Raw genomic sequence first — 25208 nt, forward strand, 5'->3', positions numbered from 1 at the left:
GCTTTTGAGACATCTCGCTAACTGTTCAAACGAAATATTCTGTACACTCATAGAAAAAAAGGTTCTGGATAAAAACAAACATGGTTATATTGCTTGCTTCATATAGCATATTGCACTTCTAAAGGTTCTATATGGAACCCTTGTGTAGGAACCCTTGTGTAGGAACCCCAGGGGTTATTCTTGACTGAACCAAAATTGATTCATATTGAACCATTTGGTTCCATATAGAACTTTTACGGGTGCCATATACGAAGCAAGTTTAGAACACTTTTTTGTTAAATCCAGAACCCTTTTTTTAAGACAAATCACAAATCAGATGGCAACATTTGTGGACTAGTGGTGCGCAGGTCAGCCGTTTGTTCACCCGCCCGCAATTGTTAACCCATCCGCAACCGTCCGACTATATGTTCTAAAGTGAAAATCTGAGGGCCGCACACGACCCTAATCCGCTAATATTTAAAATGCGCAGTAGGCTAGTCAGAGAAGGCGTAACGCTTTTTTGCCTGATTTAGATATGTTTCTGCTTATAATTTCTTACATTTTGGTAGGCTATTTGTTAGTCAACTTGTCTATAATTAGATACATGCAGCTTTTATTTAGTCATTCGACTAAATAAACCTCTGCTCACCAGAATAATGTAATAAATCGATAGAATGGATGCTTCAATCTAGTTGACATCGGTCAAGTTTTCACTGCCACCTCTGCTACAATACCTAAAAACCTGGAAAGATTTTCTGTGCAAAATTGCCAAATGATATCAGTTTGATCGGTTGTAAAAGAAATAGAACGCTTTGAAAACGACCCAACATGTTTCTGATACGATTTCAGTTCGGCTTGGATGCATATTTTATTGGTTGAAATACTATTATCAGCTTTTATGATACTACTAAAGATAGGTTACCGTCTGGTGCTATCTAACGCATTCGCATTCTCTCAAGATGCTGAAATAAATAACTAATATTTATCCACTGCTGTTCCCAAGTCAAAATTGTGCCTACGTTTGGTGTATAATTATACTGCAATACATTATTAATTCTGCTGGAGTTAATATTAAGGCTATGTGAGAGATTATAGATCTACAGTCATTGTCCAAATGTAAATGTCCATTTAACCCATCTGAACAGTAGGCTACAGTTCCATTGACGTGTAATAGGCCTATTTGAAGTCCTTGTTTTGTGACTGTCGTATTTGTATATCGCCTCACAATCATCACTCAAAATATAACAGGTGTTGTGCCGAAAATCTCCCTCCTGCCAGAACCCCCCCCCTTCTAATTTCCTTAAATCTGTGGCTAGTGTCAAATACTTTCTGTGACACACACCAGAGTAAAATACTTTCTATAGAACAAACTTCACGTCAGGATAGGCAACATAAATTAATAATTAATGTATGTGTGCTATATTAAACATAGAGGAGGGAGTAAAATGTTGGCATCTTGCTGGGGGGCTGAAGGGGGTATTCGCTCAGGGTGCCATACAAGCTAGAAACGCCACATACACTTGAAACAAATAGGCAAACCGAAAACTGCAGACAAAAACAAGTGTGCACATCTTAAACACAAACCAGATTTATTAGGGGTGAGGCATTGTCCTGAGTCCAAAGGCTCACCAAATATATGTTGTTTTAAGATTAAACATGTTCTTATCGGATAATGGCGCCATCAACAGCAACGGATTTATATCCAGAGGTTATTATGGATGTGTAAGTATAGCCTACAGGCCTACTATAAGTAATGGTAGTGCAATTAGATATGCAAAGAATATTCAAAAAACGAACCCAATAGCTTGATTCTCAAGAGATAGCCTATGGATCAGGTTAGCCTACCCAAATACCAACCTGGACAGAGAGGAAGACGTGACATAGTAAACGGAAATCAGGGCCATTCAAATGAGTATGATATGTTACGTTTGGTATGTTATGTATTAATTTGTGGATGTCCATCATCCATTTCATATGATATGTTACAAATTACAATTCGTATGATATGTTACGAATTGCAATTTGTACATTATGTTATGAATTTGCAGTACCTATGATATGTTACAAATTCCAATTTGTTGTGGCTAACATGAGCTAGGGGGCTAGGTGGCTAACGCTAATGTTAGCTAGATGGTTAACGTTAGCTAGGCTAGGAGTTAGGTTTAGGGGTTAAGCTTAGGTTAAGGTTAGGAGTTAGGTAAGGGCAAGGGTTAGCTAACATGCAAAGTAGTTGCAAAGTAGATAAAAAGTAGTAGGTACTGTAGATTTGTATAACAAGATAAATTGGCAAAAATCTTTAAAAAAGAATCTTAACAGGACCATGGACCTTGTCACCTTTTTCATTGTTTTATTTTTATATAAAAACATAGTTTTTCTGTGTGTCAAATTCGATCAGCCCACACAACTAAAAAATGGTCCAGCCCATCTGACATTTCCCAGAATTGCCAGATGGTCAATCTGCCCCTGCCTAATCCCTGCCTACATGTGAATATCTACCTCAAATACTCCAGTATCCCTGCATATTGTACACTTGGTACTGGCACTGACACTGTATATAGCTTCTTCTCTTATTTCTTACTTATTGTTCATTTGTGTGTGTTTTTTCTTCTTCTTAATTATAGTTTTTTATATTGAATACTGCACTGTTGTTGGGTACGGCCTGAGAGTTAAGCATTTCACTGTACTGAATTTATACATTAACTATTTGTGAAATAAAAGCCAGACACAGGGTTTCAATGTCAATTGAATTCCTCATTTGCAGAATTAAGGCCAAAGTAAACATTGTGTGATGACCCACCAGGGATGCATCTAGAACCTGCGTGCTATTTAACTGGGTTGATGGTGAGGAGATTGGCTCGGATTGTTTTACAACGGGAATGTTCGCAGTAAGACGCGATACACCACGGGCCCTCTGCAGCACGCGCAGTAGCAGCCTCTGTTGAAGGGGGATGGGCAGCGTATAGCGTTTATCTCTCTCTCCCTCCGCCTTCACGACTGTGAGCATCAATTCCATGAAGCAGCAGACTACAAAATAGGGCTAGGATAGGAATGAAAGGCCAAAGTCCATAGATGTGTAAATGAAAATTGACATTAATTTGTAGGCTGCCTACACCCCTAAACGAAATGAGAGGGATCACGTGATTCTAGTTGCATTACCTGCCCTTAAAAATAATAAATTTTAAAATAATTGAGAATGCTTAGTATCATAGCCTATATTTTTATCATTCAACCAAATAATTTCTTTTTTCAGCAGCATTCTGCAACATAAAACCATCTCTTTGCTCTCTTTTTTATCACCACTATAGTGAATCAGTGGTATTGCAGGGGCTAGGGTACTGTCTGTGCGGAGTCTCATCTGTGCTTCATACAGTATGAAAATGTATGCACTCACTACTCTAAGTCGCTCTGTATAAGAGCATCTGCTAAATGACTAAAATGTAAAATGTAATACAGTGGACGTTTATGTTTTACTTTTATATGGATTAGACAAGAAGGATGTCACACATCTTGCTCTCACTTCTATCATGTCTTGATCTTTTACTTGTTGGAAATACTTAGCCTAAAACATGCATTTCAGTATTATCACAATGGCCCTGTCTTACATTCTAGCCTTTCTGTCAGACTGAGGTCCACAGGGTGTGATATGAGGCTTGTGTAGGTAGCTTGACAGTACAGGGGCTGTGAGAAGAGACTAGCCTGACAGTGCAGAGGAGGAAACCAGGAGTAGTGTGATCATGACTGTAAATCCAGTGTGACACATGCCAGATAGAGACACAGTAGCCAAACTGACCCAAGCGACTGCATCCTACCCAGTGACTCATAGTATTTCTCCCACTTCATTGTCCCTGCTGCTTGAGTGGGTGGTTTTAATAGTCTGCAGTGGACATCACTCAATTTGTTAATAAAATGGTTCAAAAGCACCCCACATCCCCATGTGGGCTGTGACTGCTGCTAAGATCTTGCGGCTCCATCCTTCCAAATCTACAGCAGAACGTGAGAAGCCTGGGTTTTCCGAGGCTTGCTAGATGTGATTCCAAAGTTAGTCAGAAGGACAGAGAGGTGACCATGCAGGGAGAGGAGAGGGATGGAAGGAGGGACGGAGGATGCTCACCACCATGTAGGACTTCAGGGTTGACCAGGCTCTGCAGTATAGGGAGAGAGGGAGTTACTGTACATCTCATTACCCCAGCCCAAGCACTCATCAGCTGCACAGCCCAGGCCAACACCAGGAGACACACACACACACACACACACACACACACACACACACACACACACACACACACACACACACACACACACACACACACACACACACACACTTGCTGAGTTCATTGTGTGACGCGGTGCCCTCAGCCTGCCACTGTACACAGACAGACCCAACATTTAATATATTTTCTAATGACTTTCTAGACACAGACCAGCCCTCTTTATATGCTAGATTAGAATAGTCATGATTATGACCATTAATAATTACATCCCATTCTCCTTGATTAAGAAGCAGTGCTGCTGTGTCAGCACTGGCAGGGACTCTTCCTCCTTCCTCCCACTCAACTCTCCAGCAGACCACACTGACACACAGCAAAGACATACTTGTATTTAGATTTGAGATTCCTCTGCAGCGAAATGCACCATACTAATTAAATATATTATCATACTTAACATAGAAACATCAAAATGTACCAGAGACCATCAAGAGGCTTGCTGTAGCAGGGCCAAGTAGCATCGGCCAATACTGCCATTCCTGCGGAAGAAAGAGAGGAACAACATCACAGAATGCAGATTAGGCTGCCAGTGGGAGAGATGGATAATGACAGAAGGAAGAGGAGGAGAGCGAGTGATGGAGGAGAAGTGATGTAGAAAGTAGTATTATTGCTTTATGGGAAGGGATTTAATCTAGATGGTGATGTGCAGAGTCATTAAACCCTCATACCTCAGACCTCATGAGATTGCAGAGCTCCTTCACCTATCACAGCCCCCCTCCCCTCACTCAGACACCAGACACTTATGCATGTACATATTCCGCTCAGACTTCAGACAGAGAGAGAGAAACCTTTTAACTGATCTTGCCAGGACATAGCAGCCTGCGGCATTGCAATGCATCACTTGCTTCTCCATTGACATTTTTTACTGCCAGCCATTTTCAGCACTAGACTAGGCATTTTGTAAATTGCTTTAACGTTGCACTTGACTGCAGTCAGTAGATACAGCTTTCAAATAAGGAGGAAAATGAACTCAAACATAGAGGGAAATGTATCTGCAGGTGGATTTATCATGTATTTGTTTTGTACTAAAACCTCCCCCGGGCTAGATCGAATAGGCTTGCATGTTGCTCAACCCTGCTCTAGTCTATCATTACATTGTGTTGTAGGAAAATGAAGAAATAGATGGAATATAACTCCGACACCAGGATAGATTGTTGTGGCAGACAAATACTTTACCTTAACATACTAAGAATACAATATTTATGTAAGGGATTGTTCATGGTCTTCATCTTGTCTGTGTTCGTTAGAATCAGACGTCTATTATTTTTCCTCTCACAATACCTTGTCCCTTTAACACTGGGTGTGGCTACAACAAAGAGTCACACTCACATCCATCCATTTCCTGCTCTGAGAGAGTGGTCATGACCGGCAGCCAGCCTCTGACAACACAACCTTTGACCCAGTCTGGGATGGGGATGAGAGTAGTCGGTGCTTGCTTGTTATTCCTGTTCAGTTCTCCTGAGATGTCTCTCAGCTGATCTGGAATCTGTTTTGCGGTGACGCTGTGAGAGACAAGAGGTTGCGTAACGGCAGGCTGGCCTCACAGAGCTGACTGAGGTACTGTCGACTCATGGCTGCCTGTGATTGGCTAAGTCTGTGGAAGGGCACTCTGAGACACTCTGCTCCTTCTGTTACTGAGGATCATACCAGGGAGAGCAGTAGTCAATATCTACATCTGAGAATCCATTCTCCTCTGTTTTTTATTTGTGTCGTATCCACACTATTACATACATGTTAGAACTGTGTTTAGTATTCTTAAAGGATACCCTAGGATAGGGGGCGCCACAGCGCATTTTGAAAAAAAATCGTTCCCATTTTCAACGGCCTACTAATCAAACTCAGAAGCTAGGGCATGCATATACTTATTATATATGGATAGAAAACACCCTAAAGTTTCTAAAACTGTTTGAATGGTGTCTGTGAGTATAACAGAACTCAAATGGCAGTCAAAACCCCGAGACCGATTGAAACAGGAAGTGGAATTCAGAATTGTGGACTCGACTTCTCATCTTTCCCTATAAATCACACCGTTAACCATGGTTCAGTGAGCACTTCCTATTGCTTCCACTAGATGTCGCCAGTCTTTTCACAGTGGTTTGAGCCTTATACAGTCGAAACTCAGTGAATGAGACGCGTTGGAAATTGGTCACAGGGGATGGGCCATCACCATTATGACGCCGGCGGCCATGTCTACCCCCACCTTTGGAAACGGTTTTAAAGGCAATGAAATCATCCCCCTCGAATCTTATTGGCTCTCTTGGTGTTACAGGCCCTGAAGATTAATGTTTTACAACGTTTGACATGTTTGAACGAACCTACAGGCGGGAGAATCTCATTTTATCCGCAACTTCAGCCCTGCGCTTGGAGAGAGCCATAGGACGCGCTACCAACAGCAGGCTAATGGAACATGAAGTATGGACTTTTTGACCGAAAATACATCTGTTGTGGACCTGGGATGCTTTCTGATGAAGACAACTAAAGGTAGGCGATTATTGACAATATTATACAAGATGAGATGTGACATGCGATTGTTTCCAAGATGGCGCCGAGCTCTGTATATTAGCTCATTTTCTGAGTATCGCATCTCCTTTTATCGCAAAGTGTGATTACCCAGTAAAGTTAATTTAAAATCTGGTATGACAGGTGTTCTCAAGAGATATTCATCTATAAATGTTAGATTGACAATATAAATTAAAAAAATCGTTATCGGATAGTAATTTAGGGAATTGTAGCATTGTTTACCGGGACGCATTTGAGGGGAAATTATTTAGTCAACGTCAGACGCCGATGTAAAATGCTGTTTTTATATATAAATATGACCTTTATTGAACAAAAGAATGCATGCATTGTATAACATGATGTCCTAGGGGTGCCATCTGATGAAGTTTGTAAAAGGTTAGTGCTGCATTTAGCTGTTTTTTGATTATATGTGATGCAAGTGGTTGGTCGGAAAATGGCTATGAAGCTGCTTTTTACGATGGACTCATCTAACATAATCTAATGATTTGCTTTTCCTGTAAAACCTTTTTGAAATCGGACGACGTGGGTCGATTCAGGAGAGGTGTATCTATAAAAAAAATATATATATATTAATTTTTTTAAATTTAAATTATGATTTTTTTTTAATGCTAATTGGCGATATGATTTTTCGCTGGATTTTGATCCCGCTGACGGGATGAGACGCTGGAGTATGAACAGTGCATAATTAAACCAAATATGACTATTTTACCAAATGTGTCTATTCTCTTCTTGTCTTTTCAAGAGCCATCCGAAATGTCAGAGAGGACCAAATCAGTCAAGATCCTACTCTTTTTAACTGAGATAATTAGGAGTGAATGTACCTCCTGCTGTGTGCCCTCCAGGACTAGAGTATGGTTCTGATGATGAGAGGGAGATGGGAGGGCTGTGTCCTGCTAAAATGGCCGCGTTTCTCTTTAAGAGCAGGGTAGTTACATTCCCTGGGGACTAATGCTGATATCCAGAGAAAATGGGTCAGGCAATCGTAGGCGCCAACCCCCAAGGGAGAATAGGAAGGTAAAGAGGGAAAGTCTCAGTGTTGAGTAGCGAAAGCTGTGTGTTTGTTGGGGTCAATGTTGAGGATTCTACAGGAGTGGATGACATAATGCACAACCATGACAAAACCAATACACATCAATGACACAACATACAGCCAGCCAGCCTCTCAGTGAGACTCATTTTTCCTGTGTGGATAAAAGGCTTATCCTGTGCTAAGCACACTTATGACCTACAATAAAGGCAGAGAAATAACATGCAATCCCTCAGTCTGTCTATGAATGATTATACTGCTTGAATTTACTATACTGCTTAGAAGCAATAGCATACTATGTTTTACCACAATTATATCTATTTTGATGGGGGTTAATGTTTCATACCAAAACATATGGAAGTGGAAAAGATAGTGGTCTGATATTCTGTTAGTTTTGTTACGCTGTGTTGGTTATCTGTATGAAGAGTGTGTTGAGTGACTCCTGCTGGAGCCTACCATTATGGTATGGGTTGATGCTAATGCTAGCCTAGAAGTGTGGTATGGGTTGATGTTAATGTTATTGTTGATGCTAATGCTAGGCTGCTAAAGTGACAGCTGTGGAGTATGCTGTGAACACAGAGTACTGCCTTCCTGTGTGAGGTGAATGGTTGGGGAACATCTGTGTGTGTCTAACCCATTCCAATTCTCTCTGCTCTACTTTGGAAGACAAAAGTCAGTATTAAGATTCAGGTGAGGGTTATGTATCCCCCTAATTTGAACAACTCTGAGATGTCAAATTGATTTCGTATTTACAGTGACACACGGATCAGGCTGAGGACAGCTATGCCTGATTCACCTAGAAAGAGCTCTGGTTCCAACCCATCCCACAATGGACAATTGCTTACAGACTGGCCTCAAAAGTGACATCTAGTACACAGATTCCCCTAAAAAGTGACATCTAGTACACAGATTCCCCTAAAAAGTGACATCTAGTACACAGATTCCCCTAAATTGTCTGGCTTACAGACTGACACAAACACTGAGAATTTTTTTAATATATTTTTTAATTTAACCTTTATTTAATTAACCAAGTCAGTTAAGAACAAATTCATATTTACAATGACAGCCTAGGAACAGTGGGTTAACTGCCTTGTTCAGGGGCAGAACGCTTGCATACTGTATTACTCTACCATTTATGTTTGGTAGAATATGACCAGGCCTATCTGAAGGAGACTCCTGCGTGTGGCTGAATGAGACGGTGAGCCTCTCGACTCTGCTAGTTGACACAGCTGCTCCCCTGTGTTTGTTCAGGTTCCTTCCCTCCTCTTAGTCTGCCTGCTACGGGACTGCATTGTTATGCCACACAGGGGTCAAGGAAGAGCCAGAACAATCCCAGAACAGCCTCCACTTCCACTTCCTCCTATGTGCTTTGTTCATCTTGATGTTTGTCTTTTGGCTATCCCTCAGTCTCTTTGTCATTTACATACACATACCTCAGCCCAGGAGAAGCGAGTCAGAGAGAGGATGCATGTATATGCCCCATGCCCTTGAAAAAACAGCCATTTTGGTTCTAACTTTTATGTCTATGTGCAGTCATGTGGACTGGCAGTTTGTGTTTCTGTATGAGGGAAAGAGGGGGGGAAGATAGGAGGGCAAAGAGAACCACACAGGACAGAGGAAATGGGAAAGTGAGAGAAGGATATCCCTTGTGCTCCTACAGTTCTGTCATCCTGTTTGCTGACAGTTTCTTGTGACAGCCTAGAAAGAGCTGGAAATAGACAAGAGCTGAATCAAGGATTCACTCTGGATTCACTCTCTGCCATTCCCCACAAAGATTGCAAGATTAGACTCTTTCCCTACCGAGGTCACATCATGATGACATCAGTGCATCTATGGGTGGAGTGCTGTATTATGTACAGACCTAAACCCCTGGCTTTGAGTGGTCTGTGCTTTAAGGGATAGTCCACCAAAATGACCTTGTCCTTTGATTGTGTACAGGGTATAAGGAAACCAATATGTCATGTAGTAAATTGGGTGAGCTATCCCTTTAGTTATCATGTGAATGTTGTCCTTACAAATGACTATCGGCAGCAATTACCCAACAAATCCCCCTCATTCTCTGAATAGCCCTGTTGTCTCCACGTTGCATATTCACACACACAGCCTGTTTAATCTGTGATAATCCATCTGTATCTCTTTGTATGCCCAGATGTTGGGCACTACTGCGCCAAAGGGCTTAGCGGTTTTTATATGGTGATACCGCAAAATGTTAGAGAGTGATCCTAAATGGATTTATCCCAATACTGCAGCCAGATGGCCAACAACAGCGATCAGGCTAATAATGGCTCTGCCACACACACATGGCCCTGCCTTGGCCTGATCCACAGATGACCAATGGGGTGACTTTATTCATACTGCAGCAGAGAAGAACTAGAGCCAACCAAAAATAATTGATTTGTAAGTTCAGAGAATGAATTTTGCATCTAGCAAAAATGTTTCTTCTTTATTGGATAATACATTTGATTCGTTATTTACCTGTAATGGAGTCAAAATAGATTCAGTCCATTCTGGAATGGAATTGCATGAGAAGGCAATAGACGAGCTGTATTTCATCATGCATTTTGACTCATTGGTGGAGGCAGACCTCCATTTTGCTAGCTACAGTGTAAGATAGAGTAGACATGATGCTTTCAGAGACCTTCCCTCCAGTGACAGCATTTAATACAGAGGCAGTGATCTGAGTAGCATTGTGGATATGCTAGTCTCTTGTGGCTTTTAGCTCCATGTCAAATTAATTCTTTATCTGATACTGTGGGTACCTTTGTGTACCACTAAAAGCATTTGGCACATAACATAAATATTAAAGAAAATGGTGTCCAATACAGTGCCTTTAGAAAGTATTCATACCCCTTCACTTATTCAATTTTTTTGTGTTACAGCCTGAATTCCAAATGGATAATTTTTTAAAATACATTCTCACCCATCTACACAGAATAACCCATGATGACAAAGTGAAAACACGTTTTTAGAAATGTGTGCAAATTTATTGGAAATGGAATACAGAAATATCTCATTTACATAAGTATTCACACCCCTTTGGTATGGCACTCTAAACTGAGTTTAGGTGCATCCAATTTCCTTTGATCATCCTTGACGTCACTACAACTTGATTGGAGTCCAGTTGTGGCCAATTCAAATGTTTGGACGTGATTTAGAAAGAAACACACCTGTCTATATAAGGTCCAGTTGACAGTGCATGTCAGAGCAGAAACTATACCATGAAATCCAAAGAACTGTCCTTAGATCTCTGAGATAGAATTGTTATGAGACATATATCTGGGGAAGAGAATAAAACTATTTCTAGAGTGTTGAAAGTTTCCAAGAGCACATTGGTCTCCATCATTGGGAAATTTAAGCTAGAATTGGCCATCCGACCAAACTGGGCAACCAGGCAAGAAGGACCTTGGTCAAGTGACCACTCAGACAGAACTACAGAGTTCCTTGGCTGAGATGGGAGAACCTGCCAGAAGGACAACAGTCTCTACAGCACTTCACCAATCTGGGCTTTATGGGAGAGTGGCCAGACGGAAGCCACTCCTAAAGGAAAAGGCAATTGTTAGCGCCTAGATTTAGCGAAAAGGTACGTGGAAAAACTCAGAGCATAAGGCAAAAGATGCTCTGGTCTGATGAGACAAAAATGTAACTCCTAGGCCTGAACGCAAAGAGCTATGTCTGTAGAAAAATCGGGCACAGCTCATAACCTGCCTAACACTATCCTTACCGTGAAGCTTGGTGATGGCAGCATCATGCTATGGGGATGCTTTTCAGCAGCAGGGACTGGGAGAGTGGTAAGGATAGAGGGAACAATGAATTGAGCCAAATACAGGCAAATCCTTGATGATAACCTGCTTCAGAGTGCAATCGACCTTAGACTGGGGCAAAGATTTACATTCCAAAAGGACAATGACCCCAAGCATACAGTCACAGCATACAGCCAAAGCAATGTTATAATGACGTCAGTATAGGAATGTCAAAGTCCTTGAGTGGCACAGCGAAAGCCCAGACTTGAATCCCATTGAACATCTGTGGAAAGACTTGAAGATTGCTGTTCACCGCCGCTCTCCATCTAACTTAACAGAGCTTGAGAAAATCTGCAAGGAAGAATGGAAGAAAATCCCAAATCCAGATGTGCAAAGCTGATACAGACATATCCAAGACAACTCAAAGCTGGAATCACTGCCAAAGGTGCTCCTACAAAGTATTGACTCAGGGTTGTGAATACTTATGTAAATAAGACATTTCTGTATTTAATCTTCAATAAATTTGCTAAAATTTCTAAAAACATGTTTTAACTTTGTCATTAAGGGGTATTGTGTGTCGGTGGGTGAGAATTTTTTTTATCAATTTTGAATTCAGGCTGTAATGCAACAAATGTGGAATAAGTCAAGGGGTCTGAATACTTTCTGAAGGCACTATACATAACTATAGGTATGGACCTAGCACAACAGACAATGTAGGTGCTTACGTTTGTCCTATTTCAAACATGTACAACTGTGTATTATACATGAATTTGAATTTAGCTTTTTGCAAATCCCATTCCCCCTGAGACACCCTTGGAGAGTGTGGTCACGGATCATCCATTATTGACGGCAACCCTGGAACATTTAGGGTTAAATGCCTTCCTCAAGGGAAAATCGACAGATTTTTTAACTAGTCGGCTCGGGGATTTGAACCAGAGACCTTTTGGGTTCTGGTCCAATGTTCTTAACTGCTAGACTACCTGCCGAATTCTACTCACAGTCATACCCAGAGTCACAGACACATGAACTCTAACAAATAGAGCGTATACCCTCAGTATGAGCCATATGTTCACAATGATGTGAGTATTTCATTACGGTCGGCAATGCATGCATGACTAAACACACACACTCACACATGAACACACAACCCATTCACTTAACATAGAACAGAACCCTTGCCAGCATGCTGATGTATTCTTAAAGTGGTCCGATGACCAGCAATTATACATGACAGCTATGAGACAGGCTGTCAAGAGCATATAGTAGCAATGCGGTCCAATAGAACCATGTATAAGGTTCAGTGTGCTCTGTGGCTGATCTGGGAGTGGAGCTCACTGCAGGGATGTATTATTCACCTGGCCCTACTGACATTCTCAACATATTCTCACTCGTCACTTATCTCACAAGCGTGTGTGTGTGTGTGTGTATCTGTTTGTGAGCATGGGGCTCTCTGGGCACACAGCCTGACTTAGGTGTGTTTGGCACAGCAGGATGCTGATAGATTCCTGACAGGGTTAGGGCTTGGGAGCAAGCAAAGGGCTGTGTTAGATGTCATGAAGTTGGTGCAGGGAAACGTGTATGTGTGTGTGTATACGTGTGTGAGTCCTCCATAGAGGAATGACTCTTCTCACAGCCTTGTTCCCAGATGCGAGTGTGAGAGTGTTTTTTTTTGTCTCCTGTGCTCCACTGTCACTCATCACTATGGAAACAGTCTGCTTCCTGTCAAGGAAATTAAATCAGACAGAGAAAATGACTGTATATTATGAACCTGTACTGTACACTCAAATCTATATGCTAGGGGTTTTGACATTGAAAGTAACAGAAATAGAATTGTATCAATTGAAATTGGACAGATGCACACACAGTGAAGAAGCATGTGAAGAAAAGAATGTTCTGACCTGTGCTTCTCCTCGTTCACAGAGATTATGAATGATGTCATCAAGAAGGTGAAGAAGAAGGGGGAATGGAAGGTGAGAGTTTATTTTTGCAGTCCACCTTGTGTTCCTTTCTTTTCTTACACTTAGCAACAAATGGGTGTGATCATTCTGTGGTCCTTGCAGTGTACTCTCAAACTGGTGTGATTAGAACGTCCAGTTTCGATTGACGCAACAGTCAGCGTTTGAGCTGGTCCCACAGTTGTTTAATTGAAACATTTTGCACAAACACAGTCCTTACAAAGTTGTCCTGAATGTGACCAGTTTATTTTTGGATCCAATGTTTAGATATTCACAAAAGTACAGTGGGTCCTCATTTAAAAGTTGCGTCATACAGCTTGTGGGATGCTGCGCAATGTTATGGCATGTTGGAGTGCATGACGTATTTTATTTTCCTGTCAGACATTACCGTTGATGCTAGTTTGACCACCAGAGGGGGTCTTTGAGGGGGTCTTTATGAAGCGTGTTGGTCCTTGCTTACTTTTACAAATAATCCTACAGAGGTCCATGCAGGCCAGATGTTTTGATTGCTAAACCCTATCTGAAAGGTTAATGAACCTAGTTTTGCCAAGCAACACAAAATATTTTACAGATGGTCTCTGAGTGAAACGGTGCTGAAATAGTTGACCACACTCCGGCTATTGCTTCAAATCCTATAACAATTGGATGACTTTGGGTGTTTCAGTATGCAACAATTTCATGCCATCAATTGCATTAGCCTACTTTATTCCAATATGTGTCCTTCAGTGATATTTATTCCCATAGTAATTCATTATGGATCCATCCAGATGTGGTTAGAAAACAGTGCATGTGGTGGGCTATGCAAAGAGATGGGTGAAGTGAAATGCTGCGCAAACACTCATTAAATGTAAAGTCCCTAAACTCGGCAAGAGTCTATTGTCCTGCTAAACCATTTACACCTGGCCCACAGCCTTGAGTACTTACAGTACGGTGCACTTTCACTCCATTCTCCGCATGACTGCCACCAGATGCTTCTTTCTAGTCGGTAACATTCCACGGGTAAGTGTAATAAAAAACAGCTCTGGAAAACAAACCTTTTTGGGGGTTTTATTTGTCTGCTTAGTAGCCGAGGCTTTATGGCTTTGCCATCAACTTGTTAGTTTAGCAGACATCACTTGCGTATATTCAGTAAACCATATATTACGACTATAACATAAGTTTCTTACTACAACTGTTAGAATAAAAACCTTAGTGTAAGTAACAGCTACAGAGGAAGAGCAATTCTTACACTATTGTTCTAAATTTAGTCACCCTTATTCTGTTCACTCAAATTCAATTGTAATACATTTTGTCACTCCTGTTCAACAACTCCAAATCACTTTTGCATGTGCTTCAAAGGGATAACTTGAACTAACCCAAAGGAAAATGTGATTATTTATTAGCCTAGTGTATATAAGTATTTTAGGCATATCATGTGAATTAGGCCTCATGTAAAATCATTGTCAAAGTGCAAGAGATACTGTTGCATGACAAACAGGGGCTGTTAGATTACAATATAATTGTTCTGCCCGTTTGGAACAGTGTAAACACTAAATAAATAAGTAAACAGAGAGTGTTCTAATGAAAAAAAGTAAAGCCTTTAATACAGCATAGAAAAGTTCTAAAACAGACAGATTTGTGAAGTGGCTTTCTGACACTTTGCATTGCGTGAGGCTTGGTGATCACAGAATCAGTAGGATAAACAAACACTCACATAGGCAACAGAAGCAGGAACAGATGCATAGGGAGGGCTGAGTGACTCACTCATTTCTGGCTTTTGTTCATATTATAATGTAGGGTTAAAGACACATTCTTTCTGATTGTCTTTAGCATATGCAGTCTCTCCTCTTGCTACATCACATTTGAATTATGTGATTATATGTATATATACACTGCTCAAAAAAATAAAGGGAACACTTAAACACATCCTAGATCTGAATGAAAGAAATAATCGTATTAAATAATTTTCTCTTTACATAGTTGAATGTGCTGACAACAAAGTCATACAAAAATAATCAATGGAAATCCAATTTATCAACCCATGGAGGTCTGGATTTGGAGTCACACACAAAATTAAAGTGGAAAACCACACTACAGGCTGATCCAACTTTGATGTAATGTCCTTAAAACAAGTCAAAATGAGGCTCAGTAGTGTGTGTGGCCTCCACGTGCCTGTATGACCTCCCTACAATGCCTGGGCATGTTCCTGATGAGGTGGCGGATGGTCTCCTGAGGGATCTCCTCCCAGACCTGGACTAAAGCACCCGCCAACTCCTGGACAGTCTGTGGTGCAACGTGGCATTGGTGGATGGAGTGAGACATGTCCCAGATGTGCTCAATTGGATTCAGGTCTGGGGAACGGGCGGGCCAGTCCATAGCATCAATGCCTTCCTCTTGCAGGAACCGCTGACACACTCCAGCCGAGCTGGACCCAAGGAAATAAATAAATATCCAAAAACACCCCTAAGCTAGACTAGCCTGCTTTAACAAGTAGTTAACTAACCAAAAATACAGTGGGTGGTCCACCCAGTTGTAACTAGGGTATTTAGACAAAGTTTACCTACGGGTAGTGTATGCCCATGGGCGACTTGTCTTGGTAGCCCCTTTTCCCACCAACAAACAGTCATGAAGCACAACAATACATACTCACATAATTCCAGACAAATGTGACGTGTAGCAAAAAAAATAAAAAAAAATAAAAAAATTAATAAATAAATAAAAGAGCTCAATCCAAAGAGGGAGCGAGATTGAGACACAGAGAGATCAAGCTCCAGAGAAAACAACTGGCTGGGGTTTTTAAACCAAGGGAAAGGGGATGTGATTGGGTAAGGGAAAAATAGCAGGTGTCTTCTGATTGGTGACTGATTGGCGACACCTGTGAATAGGGGAGAAGGAAAGAAAATACACACACAGGATACACACACAGGATACCTGTATCTGTGACAGTAACGAATCGGCTCTCGGAACTGTTAAGAGGCGGCTTCTATCTTCAATATAATCATTAATTCAGAAGGTTTGACCCATAGGATTTAGGCCTGCAGTAGATTAAATTAGATTACCAGGTTCATTTTTCATTAGGTTATAATGATCCATGCCTTCTGGGAATGTTATAAAGTCCAAAAGTTGGTGGTGGCGTTAGAAAGTTGGCTGTCAGAAGTATTACAATGGAAATACATTTTTTTATCCATCTGTCTGCATATTTCAAGACATGACATGTAAGGGTGCAGTGAGATACCCTATGGGTTGGACAATACTTTTGTAGTCAATCAACTTGAAAAAACGTATACTTAAAAACTGAAAATCAACCAATGTCAGCCTTTAAATGCTTTATTATCCAAGTGTTGAAAATGCGTGGGCGACGGAGAGAAACAAAATGGTGCATTTTGAGGCCTTGTACCCTGTGTAGCTCAGTTGGTAGAACATGGTGCTTCCAATGCCAGGGTTGTTGGTTTGAATCCCATGGGGGACCAGTATGAAGATGTATCCCAGAATGGGGTGTTACACACTGATCTGTAGCCACAGCCTTTTTTTCACAAATATGCGGGTCATATTTTACCATTTCATAAACCATGTCACGGGCTGTATTAAACTACTTGGGCTGCAAACTTGTTTGGTAACCAACAACCTGGTAACTTGATGAGTATGGTTTACGATGGCACTGGAAGACAGGAAAGGGGCTCCTGGATAGCTACTTCAGGACATGTCTTTCAGAAGTAGTCACATTGGCCTAATGTAGGAATGAATTTAGATCAATGTCTTTTTCTGGTGCTCCTGAATACTGTTTGGTCAGGTGCTTCTAACTTTTAAACGTTGGGTGCACCAGTGCTACCAATGTTAAAAGTCAACATGGTTAGAGAGCCCTAACTTTGTTTTCTGAAACCTCTGACTAACTCTTTCGTGTATCTCACTCTCCCTGGTTTCTCATTGGTTTCTCTTCCTGGTCTCAGGCGCTGATTGTGGACCAGCTGAGCATGAGGATGCTGTCCTCCTGCTGCAAGATGACAGACATCATGTCAGATGGCATCACCAGTAAGTACTCTGCTCTGTTTTTGAACCTCTTCAGCCTTCATTGTTATACTGCACTGCAGCAAAGGTACTGTATATAATGACGAAATGGTCTTGTCTCCGCCTTAATGGGAGTTGTTGTTCCAAAGGCCGGAAGACAGGCAGTCTGCTTATCGGTCTACTTATTGTGGACAGATTATGATGAGATTGAACCCTCTTGCTTCGCCTCTTCATCTCTGACTGTAGCTACCATTTGGTAAACATGACTCAGCCATCAGCAAACATGATATAACCACATCTCTCCCTTCTGTTTCTGTTTTCTCTCTCTCTCTCTAGTTGTGGAGGACATAAACAAGAGGCGAGAACCTCTTCCCACCCTAGAGGCCATTTACCTGATTACCCCCACGGACAAGGTACACACACACACACACACACACACACACACACACACACACACACACACACACACACACACACACACACACACACACACAGACATCTCACTATCTTGTATCCTTCATTTTCCAGTCTGTGCAGACCCTGATTGGAGATTTCAAAGACCCCCATTCAGCCAAATACAAAGCAGCCCATGTCTTCTTCACTGACTGTGAGTAGATACCTGAGGAGCCTCTCCACTACACCTTGAGTGCTCTGCAGATTCACTACACAGGTCATTGAATGCAACCACAGACATTCATTGAATGCAACCACAGCCATTCATTGAATACTCTCACAGCCATTCATTCTTAGTGGAGAGGGCTGTGATGTTGGTAAAAGGGTTTCATGGAAGGAATAATGTGTAACCAAAGAGAACACTTTTTTTCACTGTTCAATTTATTACAAAACTGGAGTTGATCTAGACATCCAAAATAGAAAATGGCTCTGAATTTCACCAACATAATCCTATGAAACAAGAGTTTTCAATATACAGGCCCATGTTTTAATACAATGTAGTATATGCCATTAGCAGAGGATTTTATCCAAAGCCTCTAACAGATGTGTGTGCATACATTTTCATATGGGTGGCCCCAGCAGGAATCAAACTCACAATCCTGATGTTGCAAGTGACATGCTCTACCAAATGAGCCACACAGAACCAGCACTAAAACTCACATCAACCTCTCCCTGTTTCAGCCTGCCCGGACCCACTTTTCAACGAGTTAGTAAAGAGCCGTGCTTCCAAATCCATCAAGACCCTGACTGAGATCAACATCGCCTTCCTGCCCTACGAATCACAGGTACCAAACAGAGGGAGGGAGAGAAACAGAGGGAGGGAGAGAAACAGAGGGAGGGAGAGAAACAGAGGGAGGGACAGAAACGGAGGGAGAGAGAAAAAGAGAGGGAGAGAGAGAGAGATGGAGGAAGATGAATCAATCCAGAAAGAGCTAAGCAGAGAAAATCTAATCAAATTGTATTTGTCACATGCTTCGTAAACAACAGGTGTAGACTAACAGTGAAATGTTCCCAACAATGCAGAATTAAATGGTAGAAAAAATACAACCGCAAGATACAGAGATCCTAGAATAGCCAGAGAGATCAATTGAGATGGAGAAAGGTAGGAGGGAGAGAGGATCAGAAAGAGATGGAGACAGATAGAAATAGGTATGGAGGGATATCAGTAAAGAGAATCAGATATACACTGCTCAAAATAATAAAGGGAACACTTAAACAATACAATGTAACTCCAAGTCAATCACACTTCTGTGAAATCAAACTGTCCACTTAGGAAGCAACACTGATTGACAATAAATTTCACATGCTGTTGTGCAAATGGAATAGACAACAGGTGGAAATTATAGGCAATTAGCCAGACACCCCCAATAAAGGAGTGGTTCTGCAGGTGGTAACCACAGACCACTTCTCAGTTCCTATGATCCTGGCTGATGTTTTGGTCATTTTTGAATGCTGGCGGTGCTTTCACTCTAGTGGTAGCATGAGACGGAGTCTACAACCCACACAAGTGGCTCAGGTAGTGCAGCTCATCCAGGATTGCACATCAATGCGAGCTGTGGCAAGAAGGTTTGCTGTGTGTGTCAGCGTAGTGTCCAGAGCATGGAGGCGCTACCAGGAGACAGGCCAGTACATCAGGAGACGTGGAGGAGGCCGTAGGAGGGCAACAACCCAGCAGCAGGACCGCTACCTCCGCCTTTGTGCAAGGAGGAGCAGGAGGAGCACTACCAGAGCCCTGCAAAATGACCTCCAGCAGGCCACAAATGTGCATGTGTCTGCTCAAATGGTCAGAAACAGACTCCATGAGGGTGGTATGAGGGCCCGACGTCCACAGGTGGGGGTTGTGCTTACAGCCCAACACCATGCAGGACGTTTGGCATTTGCCAGAGAACACCAAGATTTGCAAATTCGCCACTGGCGCCCTGTGCTCTTCACAGATGAAAGCAGGTTCACACTGAGCACATGTGACAGACGTGACAGTCTCGAGACGCCGTGGAGAACGTTCTGCTGCCTGCAACATCCTCCAGCATGACCGGTTTGGCGGTGGGTCAGTCATGGTGTGGGGTGGCATTTCTTTGTGGGGCCGCACAGCCCTCCATGTGCTCACCAGAGGTAGCCTGACTGCCATTAGGTACCGAGATGAGATCCTCAGACCCCTTGTGAGACCATATGCTGGTGCGGTTGGCCCTGGGTTCCTCCTAATACAAGACAATGCTAGACCTCATGTGGCTGGAGTGTGTCAGCAGTTCCTGCAAGAGGAAGGCATTGATGCTATGGACTGGCCCGCCCGTTCCCCATACCTGAATCCAATTGAGCACATCTGGGACATCATGTCTCGCTCCATCCACCAACGCTACGTTGCACCACAGACTGTCCAGGAGTTGGCGGATGCTTTAGTCCAGGTCTGGGAGGAGATCCCTCAGGAGACCATCCGTCACCTCATCAGGAGCATGCCCAGGTGTTGTAGGGAGGTCATACAGGCACGTAGAGGCCACACACACTACTGAGCCTCATTTTGACTTGTTTTAAGGACATTACATCAAAGTTGGATCAGCCTGTAGTGTGGTTTTCCACTTTAATTTGGAGTGTGACTCCAAATCCAGACCTCCATGGGTTGATAAATTGGATTTCCATTCATTATTTTTGTGTGATTTTGTTGTCAGCACATTCAGCTATACAAAGAAAAAAGTATTTAATAAGATTATTTCATTAATTCAGATCTAGGATGTGTTATTTTAGTGTTCCCTTTATTTTTTTGAGCAGTGTGTGTATATATATATATATATATATATATAATAGTAGTGATGGGGGGAAAAAATCATACAGTTACATATCGGGATATTATTTTTCATTATATGTCGTATCGTTTGTACAATATCACAATATTATTTTTGTGCTACTTGACTGTACCTGCACCAAAACTCCAGTATCTTCTATTTAAATAGAGAGACAATTTGTTTTCAGCACTTTTATTTCCATGACTGATTAAAAACTCATCTTCTCATGACTCTCTCTTGTCCCTTTGCAGCAGACATATGGTGAACAATATGTTTGGAACATCAAATCGCAATAAAATCACAGTATCGAATCGCAATTCATATAGAATAGTGAGAATGGTAATACATATCAAATCGGCACCTAAGTATTGTGATAATATCGTATTATGAGGTCCCTGGCAATACCCAGCCCTAGGGTTGTTTACTGATAGACTGTTTACTGATAGACTGTTTACTGATAGACTGCTCCAGAACTACTCACAGCTCTCTGGCTGGCTGACGATGCTTTGCTCATCCTGTCTCGGATTATTATTTCAGAGCCATAGGTTTTTGCTCCTGGCGAAATGCTGCCTCATAAGCCTGTTTAAGGACCCCGCCTCATTGGCTCCCTCAGCCTCCACACACCATACAGCAGCCAATAGGAGTGGGGCAAGGAGAGGGACCCAAATGTACAGCAGAAGGGTGGTCATGTGACCTTGGGCAGATGGGGCCGCAGGGGGGGGGGGTTGTGTTCTATAGGAAGGGGAGAGGAGAAGGAGAGGTAAAGGAGGGGAAAGAGAAAAGTGGAGTGGAGGAGGGGAGAGAAGAGGAATGGTGAAGGAGAGGAGAGGGAAAGGACAGAAGAGAGGAGATGCAGTGAGAGAGACAGACAGTGAATGTGATGAAGGGTGGGGGAGGAGAGGAGAAGAGAGGACTGCAGCAGAGACAAAGGCAGGAAGGAAAGGCCACAGTCTAGGCACTGTCACTGAATATCAGCTCACACACATACAGAAGCTAGGAGGCCTGATTCTGCCCTCAGAAAGACCCAGAGCAGGCCAGTAGTACAAAACAGGAAACCTAGATAGAAAATACTCTGTTGTTGCTATCAAATGATTACACCATCACAATCCTTAGAACGTAATATACGGTGTAACTGTGGATCTACATGGTATAGAACTAAGCCTTGTAGAAAAATTAGAACACCCACACACACATACATTTGACCTCTGCACATTTATTGAGGTCGACGTTTCGGTATGATACTGTACACCTTTCAAGACAATGTTATTTTTCTACAATGTAGATTTTTGGGGCAGTAACTCCCAGTACCACAACTGTGGTAAGCTTGTTAGTGTGGATGATAACTCTCTTCTATAAAACTGAGCTTATCAACAATGAGGTTGGCTAGAGAATGATGCTCTTTTCCCTGTCAATGTCTGCTCTGCTTACATAAAGCACTATAGAAATAACATTTCATTGATCAAATTTGATTGTGTGTGTGTGTGTGTGTGTGTGTGTGTGTGTGTGTGTGTGTGTGTGTGTGTGTGTGTGTGTGTGTGTGTGTGTGTGTGCAGGTGTACTCTTTGGACAACCCGGATGCCTTCCAGAGTTTCTACAGCCCCCATAAGACCCAGCTGAAGAACCCAGTGATGGAGAGGCTGGCAGACCAGCTGGCCACCCTGTGTGCCACTCTGAAGGAGTACCCCGCTGTTAGATACCGAGGGTGAGCCACAGGGGGGCGCCACTGAGACTATAGGGACAAAAACATGACTGTGTCCCAAATGTCACCCTATTCCTATATAGTGTACTTCTGGGCACTGGTCAAAAGTAGTACACTATGTAAATAATAGGGTGCCATCCTTTCATTTAACTAGGCAAGTCAGTTAAGAACAAATTCTTATTTTACAATGACGGCCTTGTTCAGGGGCAGAAGGACAGATTTTTAACTTACCAGCTCGGGGATTTGATCTAGCAACCTTTCAGTTACTGGCCCAATGCTCTAACCACTAGGCTACCTGCTTCTAACCACTAGGCTACCTGCCTCTAACCACTAGGCTACCTGCCTCTAACCACTAGGCTACCTGCCTCTAACCACTAGGCTACCTGCCTCTAACCACTAGGCTACCTGCCTCTAACCACTTGGCTACCTGCCTCTAACCACTAGGCTACCTGCCTCTAACCACTAGGCTACCTGCCTCTAACCACTAGGCTACCTGCCTCTAACCACTAGGCTTCCTGCCTCTAACCACTAGGCTTCCTGTCTCTAACCACCAGGCTTCCTGCCGCCCCCATCATTGACAGAAGGGAGATTACCTCTCATTGACAGGAGGGAGGTAACCTCACATTGACTGGAGGGAGGCTTCCTCTCATTGACAGGAGGGATGCTTCCTCTCATTGACAGGAGGGAGGCTTCCTCTCATTGACAGGAGGGAGGCTTCCTCTCATTGACAGGAGGGAGGCTTCCTCTCATTGACAGGAGGGAGGCTTCCTCTCATTGACAGGAGGGAGGTAACCTCTCATTGACAGGAGGGAGGCTTCCTCTCATTGACAGGAGGGAGGCAGCCTCTCATTGACAGGAGGGAGGCAGCCTCTCATTGACAGGAGGGAGGCTTCCTCTAATTGACAGGAGGGAGGCTTCCTCTCATTGACAGGAGGGAGGCTTCCTCTCATTGACAGGAGGGAGGCTTCCTCTCATTGACAGGAGGGAAATTACCTCTCATTGACAGGAGGGAGGCTTCCTCTCATTGACAGGAGGGAAATTACCTCTCATTGACAGGAGGGAGGCTGCCTCTCATTGACAGGAGGGAGGCTGCCTCTCATTGACAGGAGGGAGGCTGCCTCTCATTGACAGGAGGGAGGTAACCTCTCATTGACAGGAGGGAGGTAACCTCTCATTGACAGGAGGGAGGCAACCTCTCATTGACAGGAGGGAGGCTGACTCTCATTGACAGGAGGGAGATTACCTCTCATTGACAGGAGGGAGGTTACCTCTCATTGACAGAAGGGAGGCTGCCTCTCATTGACAGGAGGGGGGTAACCTCTCATTGACAGGAGGGAGGTAACCTCTCATTGACAGGAGGGAGGTAACCTCTCATTGACAGGAGGGGGATTACCTCTCATTGACAGGAGGGAGGTTACCACTCATTGACAGGATGGAGGCAGACTCTCATTGACAGGAGGGAGGCTTCCTCTCATTGACAGGAGGGAGGCTTCCTCTCATTGACAGGAGGGAGGCTTCCTCTCATTGACAGGAGGGAGGCTTCCTCTCATTGACAGGAGGGAGGCTTCCTCTCATTGACAGGAGGGAGGTTTCCTCTCATTGACAGGAGGGAGGCAACCTCTCATTGACAGGAGGGAGGCAGCCTCTCATTGACAGGAGGGAGGCTTCCTCTCATTGACAGGAGGGAGGCTTCCTCTCATTGACAGGAGGGAGGCTTCCTCTCATTGACAGGAGGGAGGCTTCCTCTCATTGACAGGAGGGAGGCTTCCTCTCATTGACAGGAGGGAGGCTGCCTCTCATTGACAGGATGGAGTCTTCCTCTCATTGACAGGAGGGAGGTAACCTCTCATTGACAGGAGGGAGGTTACCTCTCATTGACAGGAGGGAGGTTACCTCTCATTGACAGGAGGGAGGTAAACTCTCATTGACAGGAGGGAGGTAACCTCTCATTGACAGGAGGGAGGTAACCTCTCATTGACAGGAGGGAGGTAACCTCTCATTGACAGGAGGGAGGTAACCTCTCATTGTCAGGAGGGAGGTAACCTCTCATTGTCAGGAGGGAGGTAACCTCTCATTGACAGGAGGGAGGTAACCTCTCATTGACAGGAGGGAGGTAACTCTCATTGACAGGAGGGAGGCAACCTCTCATTGACAGGAGGGAGATTACCTCTCATTGACTGGAGGGAGGCTTCCTCTCATTGACAGGAGGGAGGCTTCCTCTCATTGACAGGAGGGAGGCGTCCTCTCATTGACAGGAGGGAGGCGTCCTCTCATTGACAGGAGGGAGGTAAACTCTCATTGACAGGGGGGAGGCTTCCTCTCATTGACAGGAGGGAGGCTTCCTCTCATTGACAGGAGGGAGGCAGCCTCTCATTGACAGGAGGGAGGCTTCCTCTCATTGACAGGAGGGAGGCGTCCTCTCATTGACAGGAGGGAGGCTTCCTCTCATTGACAGGAGGGAGGCTTCCTCTCATTGACAGGAGGGAGGTAAACTCTCATTGACAGGGGGGAGGTAACCTCTCATTGACAGGAGGGAGGCTTCCTCTCATTGACAGGAGGGAGGCTTCCTCTCATTGACAGGAGGGAGGCTTCCTCTCATTGACAGGAGGGAGGCTTCCTCTCATTGACAGGAGGGAGGTAAACTCTCATTGACAGGAGGGAGGTAACCTCTCATTGACAGGAGGGAGGTAACCTCTCATTGACAGGAGGGAGGTAAACTCTCATTGACAGGAGGGAGGCAGACTCTCATTGACAGAAGGGAGGCAGACTCTCATTGACAGAAGGGAGGCTGACTCTCATTGACAGAAGGGAG

The 25208-nt window shown here is 43.4% G+C and overlaps 1 protein-coding gene across 2 annotated transcripts in view; it reads left to right on the top strand.

Moving 5' to 3' along the window:
- Positions 1 to 25208, top strand: part of LOC106567272 (syntaxin-binding protein 1) — a 39684-nt gene that overhangs the window by 1265 nt on the left and 13211 nt on the right. For both annotated transcript variants that reach the window (XM_045691766.1, XM_045691768.1), the window contains exons 2-7: positions 13452 to 13501; positions 17413 to 17494; positions 17807 to 17883; positions 17999 to 18077; positions 18605 to 18708; positions 22251 to 22399. In XM_045691766.1, coding sequence (XP_045547722.1) covers positions 13452 to 13501; positions 17413 to 17494; positions 17807 to 17883; positions 17999 to 18077; positions 18605 to 18708; positions 22251 to 22399 — 541 coding nt within the window. The remainder of the gene's footprint in view (positions 1 to 13451; positions 13502 to 17412; positions 17495 to 17806; positions 17884 to 17998; positions 18078 to 18604; positions 18709 to 22250; positions 22400 to 25208) is intronic.

Source organism: Salmo salar, chromosome ssa01 (genome assembly GCF_905237065.1).
Source record: "Salmo salar chromosome ssa01, Ssal_v3.1, whole genome shotgun sequence".
Taxonomy (NCBI): domain Eukaryota; kingdom Metazoa; phylum Chordata; class Actinopteri; order Salmoniformes; family Salmonidae; genus Salmo; species Salmo salar.